Source organism: Malus domestica, chromosome 08 (genome assembly GCF_042453785.1).
Source record: "Malus domestica chromosome 08, GDT2T_hap1".
Taxonomy (NCBI): Eukaryota; Viridiplantae; Streptophyta; class Magnoliopsida; order Rosales; family Rosaceae; genus Malus; species Malus domestica.
Genome location: NC_091668.1, coordinates 9,730,866 through 9,751,153, shown reverse-complemented (window position 1 = coordinate 9,751,153; position 20,288 = coordinate 9,730,866). Strand labels below are relative to the sequence as shown.

At 36.5% G+C, this 20,288-nt stretch overlaps 3 protein-coding genes and 1 long non-coding RNA gene across 8 annotated transcripts; 3 read left to right on the top strand and 1 right to left on the bottom strand.

The window, feature by feature from the left end:
* Positions 1 to 1,549: 1,549 nt before the first annotated feature.
* LOC139198285 (uncharacterized) lies at positions 1,550 to 3,031 on the bottom strand. Of its 2 annotated transcripts, none has more exons than XR_011583667.1 (5): positions 2,846 to 3,031; positions 2,679 to 2,755; positions 2,206 to 2,279; positions 1,804 to 1,927; positions 1,550 to 1,694 (listed from the first exon to the last, which is right to left on the bottom strand). It is a non-coding gene; the product is annotated as an uncharacterized lncRNA (long non-coding RNA). The 2 variants fall into 2 exon arrangements; XR_011583666.1 differs by having other exon boundaries at positions 2,610 to 2,755; positions 2,846 to 3,023.
* Positions 3,032 to 4,997: 1,966 nt separating this feature from the next.
* LOC103410734 (probable glycosyltransferase At5g03795) lies at positions 4,998 to 8,409 on the top strand. 2 transcript variants are annotated; one of them, XM_029106945.2, is made up of 5 exons: positions 4,998 to 5,134; positions 5,965 to 6,622; positions 6,727 to 6,857; positions 6,962 to 7,310; positions 7,540 to 8,409. In XM_029106945.2, exons 2-5 carry the CDS (start codon positions 6,014 to 6,016, stop codon positions 8,203 to 8,205), a joined length of 1,755 nt encoding a protein of 584 aa, XP_028962778.1. In that variant the 5' UTR covers positions 4,998 to 5,134; positions 5,965 to 6,013; the 3' UTR covers positions 8,206 to 8,409. The 2 variants fall into 2 exon arrangements, with proteins under 2 accessions (XP_028962778.1, XP_008347627.3); XM_008349405.4 differs by having other exon boundaries at positions 5,001 to 5,244.
* A 2,590-nt stretch (positions 8,410 to 10,999) lies between these two features.
* Positions 11,000 to 14,850, top strand: LOC103421153 (probable glycosyltransferase At5g03795). Of its 3 annotated transcripts, none has more exons than XM_008359189.4 (5): positions 11,000 to 11,276; positions 11,988 to 12,935; positions 13,050 to 13,180; positions 13,435 to 13,783; positions 13,929 to 14,850. In XM_008359189.4, the coding sequence occupies exons 2-5, from the start codon at positions 12,054 to 12,056 to the stop codon at positions 14,592 to 14,594; spliced, it is 2,028 nt and encodes a 675-aa protein (XP_008357411.3). In that variant the 5' UTR covers positions 11,000 to 11,276; positions 11,988 to 12,053; the 3' UTR covers positions 14,595 to 14,850. The 3 variants fall into 3 exon arrangements, with proteins under 3 accessions (XP_008357411.3, XP_008357412.3, XP_070682865.1); XM_008359190.4 differs by having other exon boundaries at positions 11,043 to 11,276; positions 12,063 to 12,935; XM_070826764.1 differs by having other exon boundaries at positions 11,140 to 11,276; positions 11,929 to 12,935.
* Positions 14,851 to 15,752: 902 nt separating this feature from the next.
* On the top strand, positions 15,753 to 19,366 carry LOC103421152 (uncharacterized). Its single transcript, XM_008359187.4, has 4 exons — positions 15,753 to 16,315; positions 16,907 to 17,020; positions 17,135 to 17,205; positions 18,950 to 19,366. Exons 1-4 carry the CDS (start codon positions 16,154 to 16,156, stop codon positions 19,200 to 19,202), a joined length of 600 nt encoding a protein of 199 aa, XP_008357409.1. The 5' UTR covers positions 15,753 to 16,153; the 3' UTR covers positions 19,203 to 19,366.
* Positions 19,367 to 20,288: the final 922 nt, after the last annotated feature.

The following is a 20,288-nucleotide window of genomic DNA, read 5'->3' as shown; positions in this document are numbered from 1 at the left end:
TTAGCAAGAAATAGATTTCCAGGTTCCTCCACTTTGTTTGCAAAATTCCCTTGCTGAACATTCTTATTGAGATTACAAACCCTGGTAATATGACTAAGCTTGCCACATTTGTGACATTTAATCTTCATTTTCATCCAACACTCTCCATAGTGGAGTCTATCACAATATTTGCAAGCACCACCAGTGTTGCTAGTTTCATTTCTTACACTTAGAGTGGACTTGTTATTCCACTGTTTCCCCTTGAACTTGAAATTCTTCTGAAATTTTGTTCCACCGACATTGCTATTTTGATTACCAAATTTACCATTTTTAGGTGAGATATTCAAACTAGCAAATGCACGCTCAGTACTACTTTCTCCATGTCTAGTTGGCCTCAGTTCATACCTTTTCAATAATATAGCAACCACATCTTGAGCATCAATTACTTCAATATCTTTAGTATTCTCTATAACAGAAGCTATAATATCATATGTTTTGGGTAAACTGGTCAATAACTTTTGCACAATTCTCTGATTACTAAGGTCTTCTCCATAACTCTTCATCTGATTTATCAGATCAAACAACCTAGCCAAATACGCAGCTAGAGACTCACCTTCACTCATAAAAGTATACTTAAAATCACGACGAATACCCTGTAATTTCACAGGTCGTACCTGTTTGTCTCCTACAAACTCTTGCTTCAGAATATCCCATGCTACTTTTGCAGTTTCTAGAGTTGCAATGCGTGGAAAAATCTAATCTGATATAGCTCCTTGAATGATTCCAAGAGCCCTTGCATCCTTGACCAACTTTTCACGATGCAGCTTCATCTCTGCCTTTGTTATCTGTTTCTCCACCTTCGCTGGAGAAGTAAAACCCGTTTCAACAATACTTCATAACTCGTGAGATCAGAAAATTGTCTTCATTCGAATTTTCCAGAAATCGAAGTTCTCTCTGTTGAATATCAGAGCTCAAAGCTCCCCTCCGCTAGACCCAGCCATGTCAAACTAAGATCACACCTCTCTTTCACTAGTTTCTCTACAACGAGATGCTGCGAGAATGAACTCACTACTACTCACATAATCGACGCCCAAAAAATTCAGACCCAACATAGCTCTGAGGCCATGCTAAAGTAAGCTGAAAATGGTACAATGTGAGTTATGACTTCACAAATTCACACATAATTTAGATGAAATAGCAGTACATGAATGAAGGATGATGATAGAGAGAAAAGAGAAAGAACATCAGAGAATACACTACTAGAATTTTGGCTAGAGGACACATTTTTCATTGGTGCTATTATAAAGAGTGGGCACTAACATTGGTGGCAAACCTCAATTGCCACCAAGCAGCCACTAAATAGGTGTACATGTCTTATAGAGAAGTCTCTATTGTAACAATGGCTACCCTTAATAAATCGGTGCCACCTAAAACAATGCCACCCTAATTCATTGGTGTCAAAGTTGAAAATTGTGTTTTTAGAAAAGGATGCCCTGTGTGAGCACCCAAATTGGAGTATCATATTTCTTTTTTTGTTTTTAGTGAGAAAACAAATTGTAATATCATTAAATATAAGAATACAATATAAATTCACATAACTGATATTTTATACAATTCTGTACAAATGTTGGAAACAAACTTTAAAAAGTCTTCGAACCCTTTGTTTCCAAGAGCTTAATCATCTCAATAAGTTGAATCTGATCATTAGCTGCAGCCTGCAACCAAAATCAAACCCACAAATTTCGTAAGAATAACGTTAACTCAAGTCCAACTATTAAAGTGATTAGAGTTGAGGACAACACTGAGATATGATCATATAAATACCTGGGAAAAGTATATTTTCAAAGGGTTTGCAATCATAATTTACCATACAAAAATCTCAACAAATTCACTGCAACTCTTCTGCAACTTCAACTAAGAACATATCTGCTATCAATTTCTCTGTGATCTGTAAGCATCAAATATAATTACTGAATTGCTTCAAAGAAAAATGGACCATAGGGAAACCCATATGAGTGGTGACGAATACACTGAAAAGTTAGAATCAACGAAGGGCCAAAGGACAAAAGCTTCCCTTACTAAAATCACAATTCTGTTACAAGATTAACCTATTTAAGACTTACATTTGCTCCTTACATGATGATAACAACTTTCTATAAATGCATAGCACACTGTGGAATCGACTTTGAACTTTAAACTCTACATCAAGCTCACCAAAAGCATTACCTAGGGAATTCGCAATGGGTTCTTCAAAGCATATTCACAAGTTTCCCAATCTTTCTGTCATTTGGTTCAGCATCCTACCAAGCATAGTTTTGAGAATAAGCAATTTACCAGGCGTATTACGAAAGCTTCAAACTATTCAAAATCTCAAGACTGTCAACTAATACCTACAAAAATAACTTATTAAAACCAGTCACAGATGCAGTAGTAGCAGTAGAAATGAAGCTTACAGTAGTTACACTTGCAAGATTAGACTGAATGTAAAACTATAAAGCCACTTCATACACAAGAAAGTCACTTCATACACAAGTAGCTGTACAACTAGTAAGTAGATCCAAACTTCTTCTGCGACAAACAGCATCCATATTTTTAAATACTAGATCACAGGACATAAGCTGATAACTAACCTGATTACGAGGTGCAGTGAAACCCAAAGCTTAAAACCGAAATAGAATAAGGAGTTTCTCGAATTTCACCTTAATTTCACCCACAACCTTCCATTCTTCTCGGCCCAGGTCGCAAACAACCTTGATTCACCTTCCTCATCCCCAATCTTCGACATGCATACAAAAAAATGGAATTAAGATTTGAAATCTAGAATCAATCCAAAAACTGAACGTTTTTATTTTGGAAAAGAACTTACACTAAAGGACAGCCCACGAGAAGAGGATCATCTTTATCTGGGTCGAGGTTCAATTCCGGCAAGCTTGGCCGTAAATTGGCCGGAAAACTCGAGGTTACTGTTTCTTAGATCTAAAATTGAGGAAATTTGGCTTCGAATTTGATGAAACTAAGGGGGCTGTAGTCAAACTCGGATTTGAAATGATTGTAAAAGACTTTAAAATCCTAATGTAGTCATTTAAAAGATTTTAAAGGATTTTAGAATCCATTCAAATCTAGATGCAGTCAATTAAAAGATTTTAAAGGATTTTAAAATCCATCCAAATCTAAGTGTTTACAAAAAATTAAGATTTTGGAGGATTTCAATAAGTTGTGAATTTTGTCGGATTTGAGAGCAAGAAGTATATATAACCAAGACTAAAAAGAATCAAACCTCACCCCTTAGGATTTCAAATCCTTTTCCATCTGGGCAGTCCTAAAGTATCTACCAACCCCAACCACGCACAGGTAACCAACATATACTTTGGTGGAACCTCTTTTTGTAAGCATTTCACAGTATTGCACATAGTTTGAGCTAGGTTGGTGGACGAATTCTCGAGTCGGAGGGGAATCGCATTAATGCTCAACGTTTAGAACTTAATCCAATGTTCAACACATAATAGTTGATCCCTACTACACAAAATATTAGTTTGAAGCATTCAAGGATATATCATGCATAGGTTAGGATCACAGTGCTGCAAACGAAAAATATTAGTAGTGCATGTAAAATACGAATTTGTACATCATTTGCTATGCTTCTTTATTTCAACATTCAGTAATTCTTTTATTTCTTTCAACATTTTGCCACTTCAATCACTGAGACTTGCGACCGGTAGGTGGTACAAAATGTGTAGTCTGCAACAATGGAAAAATGAAGCTAGAGACAAGCTTGGTTGGCTGCAAGGTGTCAAGGGTGCAGGTAACAGTTTCTTATACTAGTTTCATGTGTTATTATGACCCTTAGACCTTAATTAGGCATGTATAATCATCGAAGGACATGATCGATCTAGGATTTTGGTTAATACTACTCTCTTGCCATTCTAATTTTTTAATGTCTGTGGTACTACAAGCACTACTGAAGTACCACAGCGTACGTCTGTGGCAAAAGGGCAGTCGGTGGTGATGGTTGTTGGTAGTGTAATGCTCAAAAGCTCACCAAAGTTATATTGATCTATCAATTGAGAAAGAGATGGAGCCGTGGTTGTGTGAAAGGGGACCCAAAAAGGGAGAGGTAAAGTGGCTATCGAGTACAGTATGGCAAGGGGAAAGATTTTTCCTTTTTTTTCAATAAAAAAATTATATGAAAATTCACCACAATCCACCAAAATCTACAAACTAAATCCATTCAAATTCTTTAAAACCCATATGAATTTTGTAGGAGTCTTAAATCCTCCTAAATCCTATCAAATCGATCACTTTTAAAATCCTCTAAAATCTTAGTTTGACTACACCCCCCCTAACTTGGGAGTTGGAAAGAGGACGGGAAGAGAAGAGGGAGAGGAGAGAGAATGAAGCGAATGAGGTGTTGGACATTTGTGAAGGGGAGAGAGAGGATTTAGCTTTTTACGCAAAAGCAAGACACCAATCTCAGCTTAAAAGACACCAAAAATAAAAGGACACCAATCTCAAATTTGAAGGTCACTAGTATTAGTGGCATTAACTAAAAAGACACAAAAAAAAAGCCAAGAGTGCTATCTTTAGTGTGCAAATATTGGTGTCCTATAGCCATAATTCTAGTAGTGATATGACTTTGAGAATGAAGGAATATCACTCTACTTCTAATGGTTATACACTTTTGGCAGTATTCAAAATACATCAAGGCAATCTCAGCCTTCCATCTTACACCCTATGAGATGTAGACACTTGGCACCTTACTTACTTAAGACCGATGAGACTCAAATAAGAAAGATACAACCAAATCAGCACTTAGCTAATTATTCTAGCAATATGAGCTAGAATTACAACTGCTACATCAGATAACAATTTGCGCACTAACAGTAACGTGACTTGACTTCTATGTCGTTGCACTCTTTCTGTCTGTATTTTGAAGGTTAAACTGTAGTGGTGGCGTCTACGTAAAAAGTAATTGGACCACAATCCGTTTTAGATAAGGAGTAGTCTTTGGCAAATTGGCCGAAGTGCCATAAAAATCACACAGCTTCCCACGTTTCTCTCGGAAAGGCCAAAACCAGTAACGGTAGAAGAACGTTGAAGCTAATCAAGCAGATTTTCTCTCAAACCAACGCACTTTAATTTCCTTAAACCCAACAAGGTATTTTCTTTCTTTCCATGTCCTTGCCTAGAAAAGAACTGTTTGGTTGCTAAGAAACTGTGGGAAAATGATGAAATGAAAGGAAAAAGAAACAAAGCTTGGCATACAAGGTTAGAATTCAAACTTACAAGCCAAACCCAGTTTTTAAAATCTTTCTTCCTTCACATTTCCTCTCTCTCTCTCTCTCTCTCTCTCTCTCTCCCCCCCCCCCCCCTCCCCCATTTATTCAGCAGGTGCAATGGAATTAAGAAGCTGTGTTTATAGTACTACTGAAGTTTAAATTGTTGAATTCTTTTCCTATTTTAATAATTACATCTGAATTAATTTGTTTATTAATTTGAAAATAGTTGTTACATTATCATAGTTCGGAATTGTTCCTGCTCCTGCGTGCACAGCTATTCATGGAAAGTGAATTTAATTTTTACTCTTTATTTTCATAGATATCTGGTGCATTTGAATTTCTTGATTGGTTAATTTGGATGTCATTTTTTCAACAATTAGATTCTCCTATTTATTAAGTGCATTTGAGGTCTGAGTGTAGTAAACCAACGTATAATTAATTATACAACAGAAAATCGCCCTCTCAATCTCAGTAATCGCATTTTGTGGTTGTTGAATTTGTATAGGGAGGATTTGAATAACCAAGAACAGAAGATAAATTTTGAGTTGCAAAAGCTGTTCCTGGAAAGGGAAGCAGCTGAAATCGAAAACTGTTCAGAATTACATAACAAACTTATCAGCTCAGATTATAATCTATCGGTTGCGACAGTTATTTGAGTTCCAATGTAACTGATTTGGCAGCTGCCTTGTTTTATGACTTGGTCTAACAGGTTAAGGCTGTCGAGATTTTGTCCAGGAATCACTGGAGTGGTGTCACAAATGGGGATGGACCTTTTATCTGTATGTCAAGTCGAACCGAGGAGAGTGATGTGGATTGTGGGAATGATATTTGCTTTGGTTTTAGTTGTCCAGCGTCTTGAACATCCGTACGGTAATCTTTTATCATCTATACTCTCTGCTGCAAAGGTTCCCTTAACTTCACTGTCTACTTCTCAGATGGTCGGTAATGTGTCACTTTTGAATGATCTGAGCTTTGTAGAAAAGAAAAACACTACAGATAATGCATTTTTAGATAGCAAGACTAGGAATGAAAGGGATACTACAGATGAAGTAGTGATCAATTCAACTGCTGGTTTTCTAACTGCGTCACCTGTGTCCCCAATGGTAAATTCATCGCCTAAAGTTGGAGCTCCCACTATAGTTGTTGACTCAAATGTGACTTTGGTCGAGAAAGATGGAACAGCGTCTTCCGAGAAAACCAAAACTTCTGAGCAATTGCACAATGACCTCAAGCAAACACAACATAATTCTTCATTGATCAGAGCCCCTGAAGTGAACAAAGAGCCAGAGGTCCCGGTCTTGGATGTCTATTCGATGTCTGATATGAAGAATCTGTTACTTCAGAGTCGTTCATCGGATCATTCAGTGGTACGCTTGAAAGTTTTGGTTTATGTTACATGGAATGTCATTAAATTATTAAAATGCTTCTACTCCTCATTCTTATTTTCACCTCTCTTTTGTTTGGGTACTAGATACCAAAATGGTCTTCGACTGTTGACCAAGAGCTGCAATATGCAGCCTCCCAGATTGAAAATGTACCCATTATTAAGAATGATCCAACTCTGTATGCTCCACTTTATCGGAATCTTTCCATGTTTAAAAGGTATGTTTAAGGCTCCTATGTATTTCAATTAATTTCATAAGCTTTGTGTTACAACCGTACAATTTACTAGTACTGCTCAAGTGAAAATCTCATCTAATCTGCAGGAGCTATGAATTAATGGAGGACACTCTTAAGGTATACGTTTACCGTGAAGGAGAAAGACCTATATTACACAAGCCAGTATTAACCGGGATATATGCCTCCGAGGGATGGTTCATGAAGCAGATGGAGGCTGACAAAAAATTTGTTACTAAAGACCCTCGGAAAGCCCACCTGTACTACTTGCCTTTTAGCTCTCTAATGTTAGAGGAAACTTTATATGTTCGCGATTCACACAGTTATACGAATCTTGTGCAATACTTGAAGAACTACGTGGAAACAATTGCGGTTAAATATCCTTTCTGGAATCGAACTGGAGGAGCTGATCATTTTCTTGTTGCTTGCCATGATTGGGTATGATTTTCATACTTCCTCTATAGTTAGTTTCCGAATTACTTCAAGGCGTTTCATTTGTCAAGAAAATAAAACAGATTTCCACTTTTCTGACATTATCATGACGTTGTTGAGAGAATATCCTCCCTGCAGTGTTTAAAGTAGAATATCGCTTGTATAAATAATATACAAACCTGGGATAATTTAGATTATGTATTAGTATATTATCTAATAAAAGCTACTTACACAGGCCCCAACAGAAACAAAGAAATACATGGCTAGGTGTATCAGAGCCCTCTGCAACGCTGATGTCAAACAAGGTTTTGTATTTGGCAAAGATGTGTCTCTTCCTGAAACCTACGTCCACACAGCAAAGAATCCCCTCAGAAATATTGGAGGCAATCGTCCTTCCAAGAGGCCAATACTTGCTTTCTTTGCCGGGCAGCTCCATGGTTACGTTAGGCCAATTCTGTTGCAGCATTGGGAAAACAAAGACCCCGACATGAAGATCTTTGGCCGGTTGCCTAAGGGGAAGGGTAATAAGAACTACGCGCATCATATGCAGAGCAGCAAGTACTGCATTTGCGCAAAAGGTTACGAAGTGAACAGTCCGCGAGTGGTTGAAGCCATTTTCTATGAGTGTGTTCCGGTGATTATATCAGATAACTTTGTGCCTCCGTTTTTCGAAGTTCTGAATTGGGACTCGTTTGCCGTATTTGTTTTGGAGAAAGATATTCCGAATTTGAAGAACATACTCGTTTCGATCCCGGAGAACAGATATCTTCAGATGCAAATGAGGGTGAGAAAGGTGCAACAACATTTTCTGTGGCATGCTAAGCCTGAGAAGTATGATACTTTTCATATGATACTGCACTCTATTTGGCACAATAGACTCCATCAAATAAAACCCAGATGACATATAAACATTCAACTTGTAAAATATTCTTTACATTTTCTTACTTGAGCCTAAAGGAAGGGATTTGATACACTTTCTTTGAACCAATTGGGCCCAGAGGAAGCCCAAAGTCCAAGGCCCATTTGTTTGTCCATACGAAGGAACCTCCGTCGCATTGCAATTGCTGGAATATTACTTGCTGGGAATCAGGAAAGTGGTGTGTTATCATCGTCTCTTTTTACTTTTCACACATTCTTCATTAATTTGTTTTTTAATTTTCTTAATTCAGTCGATCGAAGGTTGCAAATTAAGAGAATGTAAATGAAATAAAAAAGAATGTTTGAATAGCACATCCAAGTGAAAGAATGAATGGGTCTATGATCTTAGTTGATGTGATTTCATGTATTAGTAAAGATATATGAAGCCAAGAATCGAAAGAATCGAAACACTTATGTTTAAATACATAAAATATATTTGACTGCTAGATGATATTGTATTAAATACATTTTTTTAACAAGCAATATTGTCTATAGTAAAGGGAAGGGATGCGCTTAGTCTCACAATGGACTAGCAATAATGTGATTCAAATTTTAACGAGAATCGAACTGTAGTACTAAGTAACCGTATTAAATACATTTAAATATTGTAGTTAGTTCCTTAAATATTTTGTAACATCGTATCATAGTTAAATAAGCAAATTGCTTTCAGAGAGAGGATCCTCTTTGTGAGGATCCCTGGGATCCTCCAATCACATCTGTTCATCGTATATCGTGCGGTCAGTTTTTGTCGGGTACTGTTTATATTCAATTTTAAATAAAAAAATTACAATAATTTCTGACCGCACGATGTACGATGAACGGATGTGATTGAAGAATCTCCAGATCCTCACTAAGAAAATTCGATGAGGATCCTTGTGGTTGTTTTCATACCTCCGTTTTACTTTTTACACATTTTTATTAAAATTTATTCATTAATTTTCTTCAATTCATTCGATTTACGGCTAAATATTAAAGGGGAAGTGTGACTCTGCAATCCATTGAGAATTACTATTACCAGCTGACCTGAAAGGCTTCAATTGCATGCATCATGTGCACGTTACACGTGTCATGATACTGCCGCATCACGTGAATGTCATTGTAAAGGATCGTAATCAAACGGCCCAAAAAGGCTTAATAAAATGCTCAATCAAGCCGGTCGCACCGCATGATAAGGGACCAAATCAAATTATTGCATCACTGCCAAACCAAGAATATTTATCTTTTCTTTTTAGGTAAAGTAGGCTGGAATTTTTTGTCTAGGACTTGAAAACGATGCTTCCACCCTGCTCGTCACGAAAGAATCTGTTAAATTTTACTCGTAATCATTGCAGGCGTGAGTTAAATCAACAATATATTTATCTTTTCTTTTTATGTTGGCTATAATAATATATTTATTTTCTACATTTGAGTTCAAATCTCGTAATTTAAGTATTTAGACAAAGTGAAACTACAAGTTTTTTTATTTATTTATGAATTTACGTCTAGTCTTGCATAGGGGTGGACACGGTTTAGTTCGGTGTGGTTTTTAGTGAAACCGAAACCGAAACCGAAACCAAAATGTTTTGTGGTTCGGATCAGTGCGGTTTTGAAGCCAAAACCGAAATGAAACCAAACTGTTTGGTTCGGTTCAGTACGGTTTTAAATGGTTTTGGTTTGATTTTTAAGAAAAAAAAAGTACAATTTGCAATTTAACATATTAATAAGCATTTCCCAATTGCAATAGGAAAAAGACATTTGTTATGTAAACAATTAGCATGTTGCATGCAGTTGTGATGTTAAAACATGTTTGTGCAACAAAAGGATGTCCCTTACAATGTTTATCATAAAACAAGTTGAATAAATTTGAATTCATTAAACGTGAGCGAAACTTTGATACTAGAATATGTGATATCATGCTTCAAATGAGTGGACTTCATTAGATCATTGTTCGACTCTTGTTAACAAGATTAATCCACCCTTGTACATATATGTGTGTGTGATGGTATAAAATAACAAAGGTCCTTCAAGTTAATGAATGAAAAAAAGTGATGAATGATGATATTCTAGTGTGGTTGAGTCTCATACTAAGTATATGGATTCTAACAAACAATCAATTAAAACAGGAAATATAATATGGACATTTAATTAAATGTTTATTAATATTTGCAGTGCGGTTCGGTTTCGGTGCGGTTTTCAAAAACCAAAGTCGAAACCAAGCCATTTTCTATGTTGCGGTTTGGTTTCAAAACCAAAACCGTTTCAAAACCGCAAAACCAAACCGTTCGGTGCGGTTAGATTTGGTTTGTGTTTCGGTTTCGGTTTTCAATTCTAAGTGCCCACCCCTAGTCTTGCATGCAATCAGTCTGCCTCTTGTCATAAAATATAAAAATTTGTAAGTACAGTTAGAATTTTTTTTTTAACTTATTGCTTTCTGAATTTAGACTTCCTTTCTTTGTCTAAATATAACGATAAAAGACAACATAAAAATTTGAAAATTGAAACCTTACCTACATCTACATGCATGTATTATTTTAGTAGAAACTCAATTAAAATATGCAATAAAATATGCCTTTAAACTTTTAGACATTCTGTTTTGGTCTGCTAACTATTTATATATATGCAGAATGACATAAGTTGACAAAAGATGTGGCCCTGCATTTATCTAAATACTCATTTAAGTGTGAGTAATTTTACGTTCGATTATCATTAAAAATAAATTTAAATTATATTATTATTAACTTAGTGTAAGGCTACATCCATTCTCCTTTCTTTTATCGAAATAAAAATTCAAAGGGAATGCCCTAAGGGTCAGGCTTTACTAACATATTGCAATGCAACGTTGCAAGCAACCAATCAATCAGACAATAGTCGCCGTCTTGTCGGTCTAATCTCTCATTTTCCTGTCAACAAAGGCGATTAGGGGGTGCCATTTTTGTAAATATTTAGACAAGTAAGTGTGAGGCTTTGGCAAATTGGAAATACAAGTCAATGAAAATCTCACAGCTTCCCTGGTCTCGGTAAGGCCATTGCAGAAGGGGAGCGAAGAAGCTCGGCAGCTTTTCTCTGAAAGCGAAGGTATTTCCTTGAACCCATTAAGCTACTCCGTTTCCTTTTTCTGTTCACAGCGAGAAAATAGCTGTTTGGTTGCTGAGAAAGTGTGGGAAATGGAAGGAAAGTACCAGGCTGGGAATTTAATGTTAGAACCGAAATTGGAGTACGAGCAAAACCCAGTTTGTAGAGTTCCGGATAAATTTGGAATCTTTATTTTTGCCTCTCTCTCTCTCACACAATCAGCTGTGATTATAGTTTAAAGTTTGATTCTTGAATGTTTTCCTGTTTTAGTCAAGTTGCAAAATGATCATAGTTTAATGGGTTTGTTCTTGCATGCTGAGATTTTTTATTGAAAATTCAACCTTATTGTTTTTTTGGTAGTAAAAGGGTTCTTTGTGGTTTGCTTGGAGGGAAATTGTAGATGTCAGCTGTAATACATAATTCAAATTTTTTTAATGTAATTTGATTCACTTGGAAATTAAGAAATGCAAGGATTGTTGTTTAATTGCTGATGAGCAGCTTAAATCTCATCTGTTTCCCGATGGTGCACTTAAATTTCTTGATTGGTTTAGATGTAATTTGCCAACAACCAGTTGCATATGTTTGTTTTTAAGGTATCTTATTAAGTGCATTTGAGGACTGATTGAAGAATGTATTCAATTTTTTCGGCAATTAGGAACATAGCTCCCTCCTTAATAATTACAGTTCGTGATTGTGGCACTGGAAAATGTGCAGGGTGGATTATGTTTTTTTATAATTTTGTCGAAAACTGCCCACTAATCACTAGAGCGGTCTGTCAAAATGGGTCAGGAGCTTTTGTCTCAGTGTCAAGTCAAAACAAGGACATTGCTGTGGATTGTGGGAATGTTGTTTGCTGTGATTTTAGTTGTCCAGCATCTTGAGCTTCCATATGGTACTGTCTTATCATCTATGCTCTCTGCTGCAAAGGTTCCAGTAGAGGGGAAAAGTCGCTTCCAAGCTGTGGATTCGCCGTCTGATTCTGAGGCTGTTGGTAACGTGTCGCTTTCTAATGATTTGAACTACACTGGTACATATGGAATTCACAAGATAGCTAACGATACTAGGACCTCTGGTTTTGTATTAGAAAGAAATGAAGTCTCAAACAGAACTTTAGAAATCGATGAGGATACAGGTGATGATCAGGAGGAGCCATCTGATAATTTTGCAAAGCAAAATAGAACTTTCATTGTGGAAAATGTCAACCCCTTGGAGACTGACGTTGAACAAGAGCAGCGACATAGCTCTTTTGAAAAGAAAAATACCACTGATGCTACTTTTTCAGAAGGTGGGACTAGGAATGAAAGTAATACAACAGATGAGGTTGTAAATTCTACTGCTGGTTTTCCAACTGCTTCACCTGCATCCCCAATGATAAATTCATCATCGATTGCAGCTCCAGCAATTATTGAATCAAACGTTGGAGCACCCCCTATAGCCGTTGGCTCAAATGTGACTTTGGTTCAGAAAGATCAAACAACCTTGTCCCAGAAACCCAAAAGCTCTGAGCAATTGCATAGTAACCTCAGCCGAACAGAACAAAGTTCTTCACCGACCAGGGTCCCAGAAATGAACAAAGAGCCAGAGGTTCCAGCCTTGGATGTATATTCAATATCTGATATGAACCAGCTGTTGCGTAAGAGTCGGTCCTCGTACCATTCAGTGGTACGTTTTAAAGATTTGATTTATGTTATTTGAATCTGATTAAGTTTTTCTTAAAATGCTTCAACTCCTTGTTCTTATTTTTCACTTTTCGTGTTTTGTATTGTTTTTGGTCAGAAACCACGATGGTCTTCAACAGTTGACCGAGAGTTGCTATATGCAGCATCACAGATTGAAAACGCACCCCTTCTAAAGAGTGATCAGACTCTTTATGCTCCACTATACAGGAATCTTTCCATGTTTAAAAGGTCAGTCGATGAAATCGTTATATGTATGAACTCTTACAGTAGAGTCACTTTTAGAAGTTATTGCGAACAAGACACTGTTCTTACTGAAAAACAGTTGATGATATCTGTCACAAGCTGGTAACCTATGTGGATAGAGTCAAATGAAAATGTTGGCATATGCATTATCTTAATTCATTCTAGAAATTTCATAAGCTGCGCGTTGTGACTATTCAAGTAGTTACTCCTGCTCAAGTAAATTCTCATCTAATTTGCAGGAGCTATGAACTAATGGAGAACACTCTTAAAGTATACGTATACCGGGAAGGAGAAAGACCTATATTACACTCCCCATTTCTCAGGGGAATATATGCTTCCGAGGGATGGTTCATGAAGCAGATGGAAGCTGACAAGAGGTTTGTTACTAAAAACCCTCGGAAAGCCCACCTGTATTACTTGCCTTTTAGCTCCCGAAGGTTAGAGGAAAGTTTGTATGTACCCAATTCACACAATCATAAAAATCTTGTACAATATTTGAAGGACTATGTGGACATGATTGCCGGGAAGTATCCTTTCTGGAACAGAACTGGAGGAGCCGATCATTTTCTTGTTGCTTGCCATGATTGGGTATGCTTTCCATGTTTCCTGTATAGTTTGCTTTGCGATTTACGTAAGGGCATTTATTTTTAATTAATTTCTAAGTAGCCTTCAAATTCAAACTACAGATAGTTTTGAGAACGTTATATTTTTCTAATAAAAGCTACTTCTTCAGGCCCCGTCAGAAACAAAGAAAATTATGGCTAAGTGCATAAGAGCCCTCTGCAATGCTGATGTCAAAGAAGGTTTTGTAGTTGGCAAGGATGTGTCTCTTCCTGAAACATACATCAAGAATGATAAGAAGCCTCTCAGAGATCTCGGAGGCAATCGTCCTTCCAAGAGGTCAATACTCGCTTTCTTTGCTGGAAGCATGCATGGCTATGTCAGGCCAATTCTGTTGCAGCATTGGGAAAACAAAGATCCTGACATGCAGATCTTCGGTCAATTGCCTGAGGGAAAGGGCAATAAGAACTACGTCCGTCATATGCAGAGCAGCAAGTACTGTATTTGCGCAAAAGGTTACGAAGTGAACAGTCCGCGAGTGGTAGAGGCCATTTTCTACGAGTGTGTTCCGGTGATCATTTCAGACAATTTCGTGCCTCCATTTTTCGAAGTTCTGCAGTGGGAGTCGTTTGCTGTTTTCGTGTTGGAGAAGGATATTCCGAATTTGAAGAACATACTCCTTTCGATCCCGAAGAAGAGATATCTACAGATGCAAATGAGGGTGAGAAGGGTGCAACAGCATTTTCTGTGGCATGCTAAGCCTGAGAAGTATGATATTTTTCATATGACACTGCACAATATTTGGTACAATAGACTCCATCAGATAAAACCCAATTGACACAGTAACATTCTAGTCATGTAAATTCTGTTTTTGTATTTTTTTTTATTGTTTATTTTTGGAAGAAAGTGAAATAACAAGCAAATGTAGTGGCAGGTTGCATTTGAAATTTCAGAAACTTTTGGTACATGAATTGTTATTAAAGTATATTGTATATATCAAGGCAGAGAACTGGTCTTTGTTCTCTCATGTATATTGGGATATAGCGCTCAACCACTATTCAGTTGGTAAATAATTCCAATTGGTTTGATCTTGAGCGATCATGTGTAATTGAAATACTAATTGTATTTTTTATTGGGATATTATGCTATTGCTATATTGGATCACCAAATTTTGAAAGACTCTAATTTGCCTGAATTGAATACCACCATAATTTGAAGAGCTTTATAAAATCTGAATTGAGCGCCAGTAGAGTTTGGCGGATTCCTTTAAAATTCTTTAGGGCATGCTTAGTATTCAATTCGAATTCAATTATTTTAACTCAAAAACAGTTGTTTAGTCTCAACTCAAGCCTAAAATTCTTGTTTAGTAGGACTATTTTGAGAAACTGAATTGAGCTTTATAAAAAACCGTTTGTAAGAGATGGTCCCAAAAAGTACTTTTAAAACCAATGAAACTTTTCTAGTAGAATACCAAATTCAAAACTCTTAAATTTCTTTAGAATCTCAAATGAATACACCACTAAATCCTATTTTGGGTTGAAAATTCTAGAAACAAATCCGCGCTATTTTGGAAACAAATGTTGGTTAGGAGCAAGTATGTGTATATAGGGAACAATATCAAACTATGTAGTTTCGATAGTTTTTATATTGTTACAATCATATTTCAAAAGTTGTTGCCGGTTAAAATTTTTCATCATGCACACTTTCTTATACAAATTTTTTTTACATTTATAATCAAAGTGTAGATAATTTTTCATGTGTTATATTTAAACAATTTAATTATGGAATTAACTCAACCTCATATAGTTTGATCTCTTTGGAGTTTTGGACAACCTAAATCAACCGTTAGAAGTTACAAAGCAAGCTCAGTTATCATTCCAACACGTGGCCCGATCATCGTTAACGTGAAAGTTAGTGCATTGCCTCGACAGTCTAAAATCCTCAAGTTTTATATCATGACCGTTCGATCATAAGATTCTGTACGAACAATGCACTCAGACTAATCCAACGTCCACAGATATACGTTCAAGATGCACGAATGAGGTCACCAAGCAAAAAATAAAATAATAAAAAAAAAAAAAGAGGACAAAAGCTGTTCTTCATCTGTTTGCAAAACCTGAAAAAAGCAGTTAAACGATACACATTAACCTGCAAATCTGATATATCCAAATCCAAATATCCATATTCCTTGATTTTTCAATTAGTTTTCCCTTTATTTTATTTGATATTTTAATAAAATTAAATCCTTTGAATTTATCAAAGTTTATTACATTGATGAATTTTCAATGAAAAGAGTAGGTGGAAACAAAAAGCAGATAAAGTCTCTTATTATCCGATCAAAACCAAACAGCAGGAGATTAAATTAAATTAATTTACAGAGATTGGTGGTGGGAATCCATGGCTACTTCGGTGAAGGTGAAGAGCGGCGGCAACCTGCAGGATGGTTCTTCAAAGGGAAAGATTGGATATTCTGTTACCAAGAAGAAGATTGACAGCTCTTCAAGCAAGCAGGCAGCTGATTACAAGCAGAAATCTGTGCAAACTGTTACAAAAACTGAGGTAAAACCCAGGTCAAATTTCATTGGTTTTTGAACGTTTTGACCTTAAAGTTGTGATCTTTGGATTGGTTTTTCAATTGGGTGAATTGGGTTTGTGGGGTTGTGAATTGATTTAGCTGTTTCTAATGAATTAGGGGATGTTCTAATTTGGAATGTTAAATTTGGATAATTGACAATGACATAGTGAAATTTGTGGTTCTGATTTGCTTGTTCTTAGTTTTTTGACCTTAAAGTTATGGTCTTTTGATAGGTTTTTCAATTTGGTGAATTGGTTTATCTATTTCCAATGGATTAGGTGATATTAGTTTGGGGGGTTTCTTAATTAATTTGGACAAGCAAAGTGATCTCCGCACTCCTATTTTCTCCTTCTGCACCCTGCCTCTTGTTAATAGTTTTAGGATTGAATAAATCTTCGGAGAATTAAGAGGCGGAAACAAGGGAGGAGTGCAGAAGGAGAAACTAGGCGAGTGAAAATCACTACCCTTTGGATAATTGGCAATGACATAGTTGATTTGCGGTGCAACCTATGCCTCTCTGAGGGGTTCCCGTCCCCAGATGTGATGGATTCAGTATTATTTGTTCAAATGTGAAGGTAAAATCAAAACCAAATTCGGCATCAAAGACGATAACAAAGAAAACCACCACAAAAGTGAGAGAGAAGAAAGTGTACACTTTGGCTGGCCAGAAATTTGATCCTCCTGAAGAGGTACTTCTTCCCCCATGACATTTATTTGATTATTTCTATGATTGTTTGAGACAATAATGGCTATATGGATAAAGTTTCACTCATCCTTGAGTTTTTTATGCTTCCAATTTCCAGAGAGAACCTCTGCGGATCTTCTACGAGTCATTGTCCAAACAGATACCAACAAGTGAAATGGCAGAATTCTGGTAAATTTTTCCTTATGTTACGAAAGCCTTTCTCCTTCAATCTGATTATATGGCAAATTTGTAAGATGCTTAAATTTGATTTCAAGGTTTATATTATTGGAACTTGGAAGTAAACTGTGTATCGCAAGGCCCACTTCCATTCAAAAGTTCCTAATGATAATAGCAATTCTTCAAAGACAATTTAAACTTAGTTTACTTCGACTGTCCAACGATGGTGCCTGTTCACTGTCTTGGATATGCCTAAGCCAAATATCCATTTGGAAGAATTGCCTATACACATTGTTATGTGGACAACAACTTTACCAGTTAAGCCACATATGTTCACTAACAAAACTAGTCTATATTTGTGTATTTGATGGCCTCCAATTCTATATGTAGTGGGGATTGATTATATGAGTTTCAATGAATTGTGAAGAGTCTAAACTTTTAGGAAGTGAGGAAAAGTCAGAGAAGCAGCCTGCTATGTCCTTTTGTTTGCATTTTCGGAGGTCTTTGGCCAAGTAGCATAATCTTTTTCTTATTGAACCAACAAAACAGCTAATGACTCGTGATTTTGTACAAGCCCTGCTTTTCCCCAGTCTGCACCCTGGTAGGTTGGCTAGCTTCAGATGATCTACCCCCCTCTTTTCTTGTTTGATGAACTTATGAGTTAGGATCAATTCAGACCCCATTCGACTGAAGCACTGAATGCCAACCCAAATAATAATTTTTCAAAACTTTTCTCTTTTTTTTTTTCTTGTCAAAATTTTTCAAAACTTTTCTCAGCCAGATTATTCTTGAAGCTTAACGAGAATGGATACTAGGCTGAACCCTGGACAGTGTAATTAGATTCTAAAAACATTATGGTTTACCTGATTAATCATTCATTATACATCATATTATTACTTTTGTTTGGGTGTAAGGAAAAGCAGTGTAACCTGAGTACGTTGTTGTCAGTTGTCTGGATGTCGGTAAAGCACCATGACTGATCTCGTATTTATCTATGGATTATATGGGTTTTGTGTAGCATAACTTTTGTCTGATCTAACAACGGTCTTTGTTGAAATTGCCTTACGTTCTAAGTTTTTCTTTAAAACATGTTTGATCAGTTAGAGCCATGAAAAACAATAGTAATTTGTAGAAGAACAAGTAGACCAATCTTACATAGTGTGGAACCAGCCAACTTTGTATTTGGCTGCTAAAGAATGTGCTCAGTCCCTTAACTGTGCACTTCAACATGACACCACGCATTTGCAGTTCTCCAATACAGTAATTCATATTCTCTTCAATCTCCATTGCTTCTCCTGGGAGTGTGAATGTTTTGGGGCTAGTGGATCAAGCGTTTCTGAGCAATGTGCGTATCACAGTTCTGAATCTCTGATCAAAACATGCTCTCAAGTTTTTTTATACAAGAGGAATCCTTCTTGGATGTTATCCTCAAATATTTATTTGAACTCTGAAAGCCATTTACTTCTGATGATGTTTCTTATGTTTTGGATTTTTTTTGTTTCTTTGCTGCACTGGTAAACTATGTGGTTAATGAACTTCTTATTTACACTTGTACCCTACACAAATTCGAAAACTAACCGACTAACTTGTAATAACCGTCTCTTTTAAGGGGAAATATACAGCAGTCTTGTTGATATCGATGATGCAAGCTAGTAAATGATTGATGTGCATCGGTAGTCTTTTCATTTCTATCGCCGTGAATTAGATGCTACGTGGATTTTCTTTTAAATATTGGATATGCCCGTTTCATTTGCAGGATGATGGAGCATGGCCTATTGTCCTCTGAAAGATCCAGAAAGGCATATGAGAAGAAGCAGAGAAAGCAAAAGCAACTCCGTTTGGGAACTCCTCTTAAGTCTACACCAAAACCAGCAAGTAAACCTGAGAGTTCACAGAGGCCACAACAGCAGGCATCTAAGAATGGCGATGTAAAAGCCAAGAAGAGAGTTATCAAAGAGAGTGACGATGACGATGATTTCATTTTAAGTTCCAAGAGAAGGAGAGCGTAAGCGAAAATATGAAAAGAACCCCTTATCTGTGTACTTTTAGGAATTGCTTCTTATTTGATCGGGAAAAAAAGGCGGGAACTGTTTAGATATCAGACAAGGTGAGAGAGTTACATTCTTTATTATTGTCAAACTTATGAAAACAATAAGCAAAGACTTTCAGTTTACTTCTGTTTCATTTCTTCGACTTGTCAGTAGTTCATCAACGGTGTTACATAAACGCTGATTAGCCGAAGAATTAATGTTATTGTTAAGCTCTCTTATGATACTTATCTCAAGCTTCCATTCCAACACTCAAAGGATAACCGGATTGGCAGTTTTTCCGATCCGTGTACCTCTCTGATGTATAAATTCATTGTTTTCTGTTCCATGTATCCAATAGGGCTACCTCCTCTTGTTCTTGCCTGTTGGAGAAAGCCAAGGGGTTAGGGTTGTTCGTAAACTTAGCTATGAGGCATTTTTCAATTTAATTTCAGTTCACAGAGATGAAGATTAAACTAACAAGAGTGGAAATTAATTGTGGTTTTAAGGGATGTTGACTTCCAAATGTGTTTCGCTCTGTAGGTATAAGAATGATTAGTAATTAAAATTTATCCCTTCCAATCCTCATTCTAATCCTACCATCTTTTAGGGATTGGAAGGAATTAGTTTTATTCATGACTAATCACGTGATGACAGATAAAACAAAAGAGCATACATCAAAAAATAGTTGATCGAGAATCTCAAAACTGATATTACATGCATCAACGACTAATATGAGAGATCTGTAATGCATGTGTTGTGTGACATGACATATGAAAAAGATAACAATGAGATATACAATCGAGAAGAGCTAAAAATTAATCTTCAACTACAAAGACGATAAGGGGTGTGTAATGTTATCTGTCCTCTGTCACTGTGTTCATGCTTTGATGGCCATGGCCCATGGGGAGTCTCACCCATTGCCATCGGCTGTCTTTAATTCACAGTCAGTGCTATATACATAGGATTTGGATCATCTCTTGTCTTTGGAGGTTGAGTCTCCTGAGCAAAGCACACGGGTCGTTGGATTTTGATTCGACGGTTATAATTATTATAACTTTTAGAGGG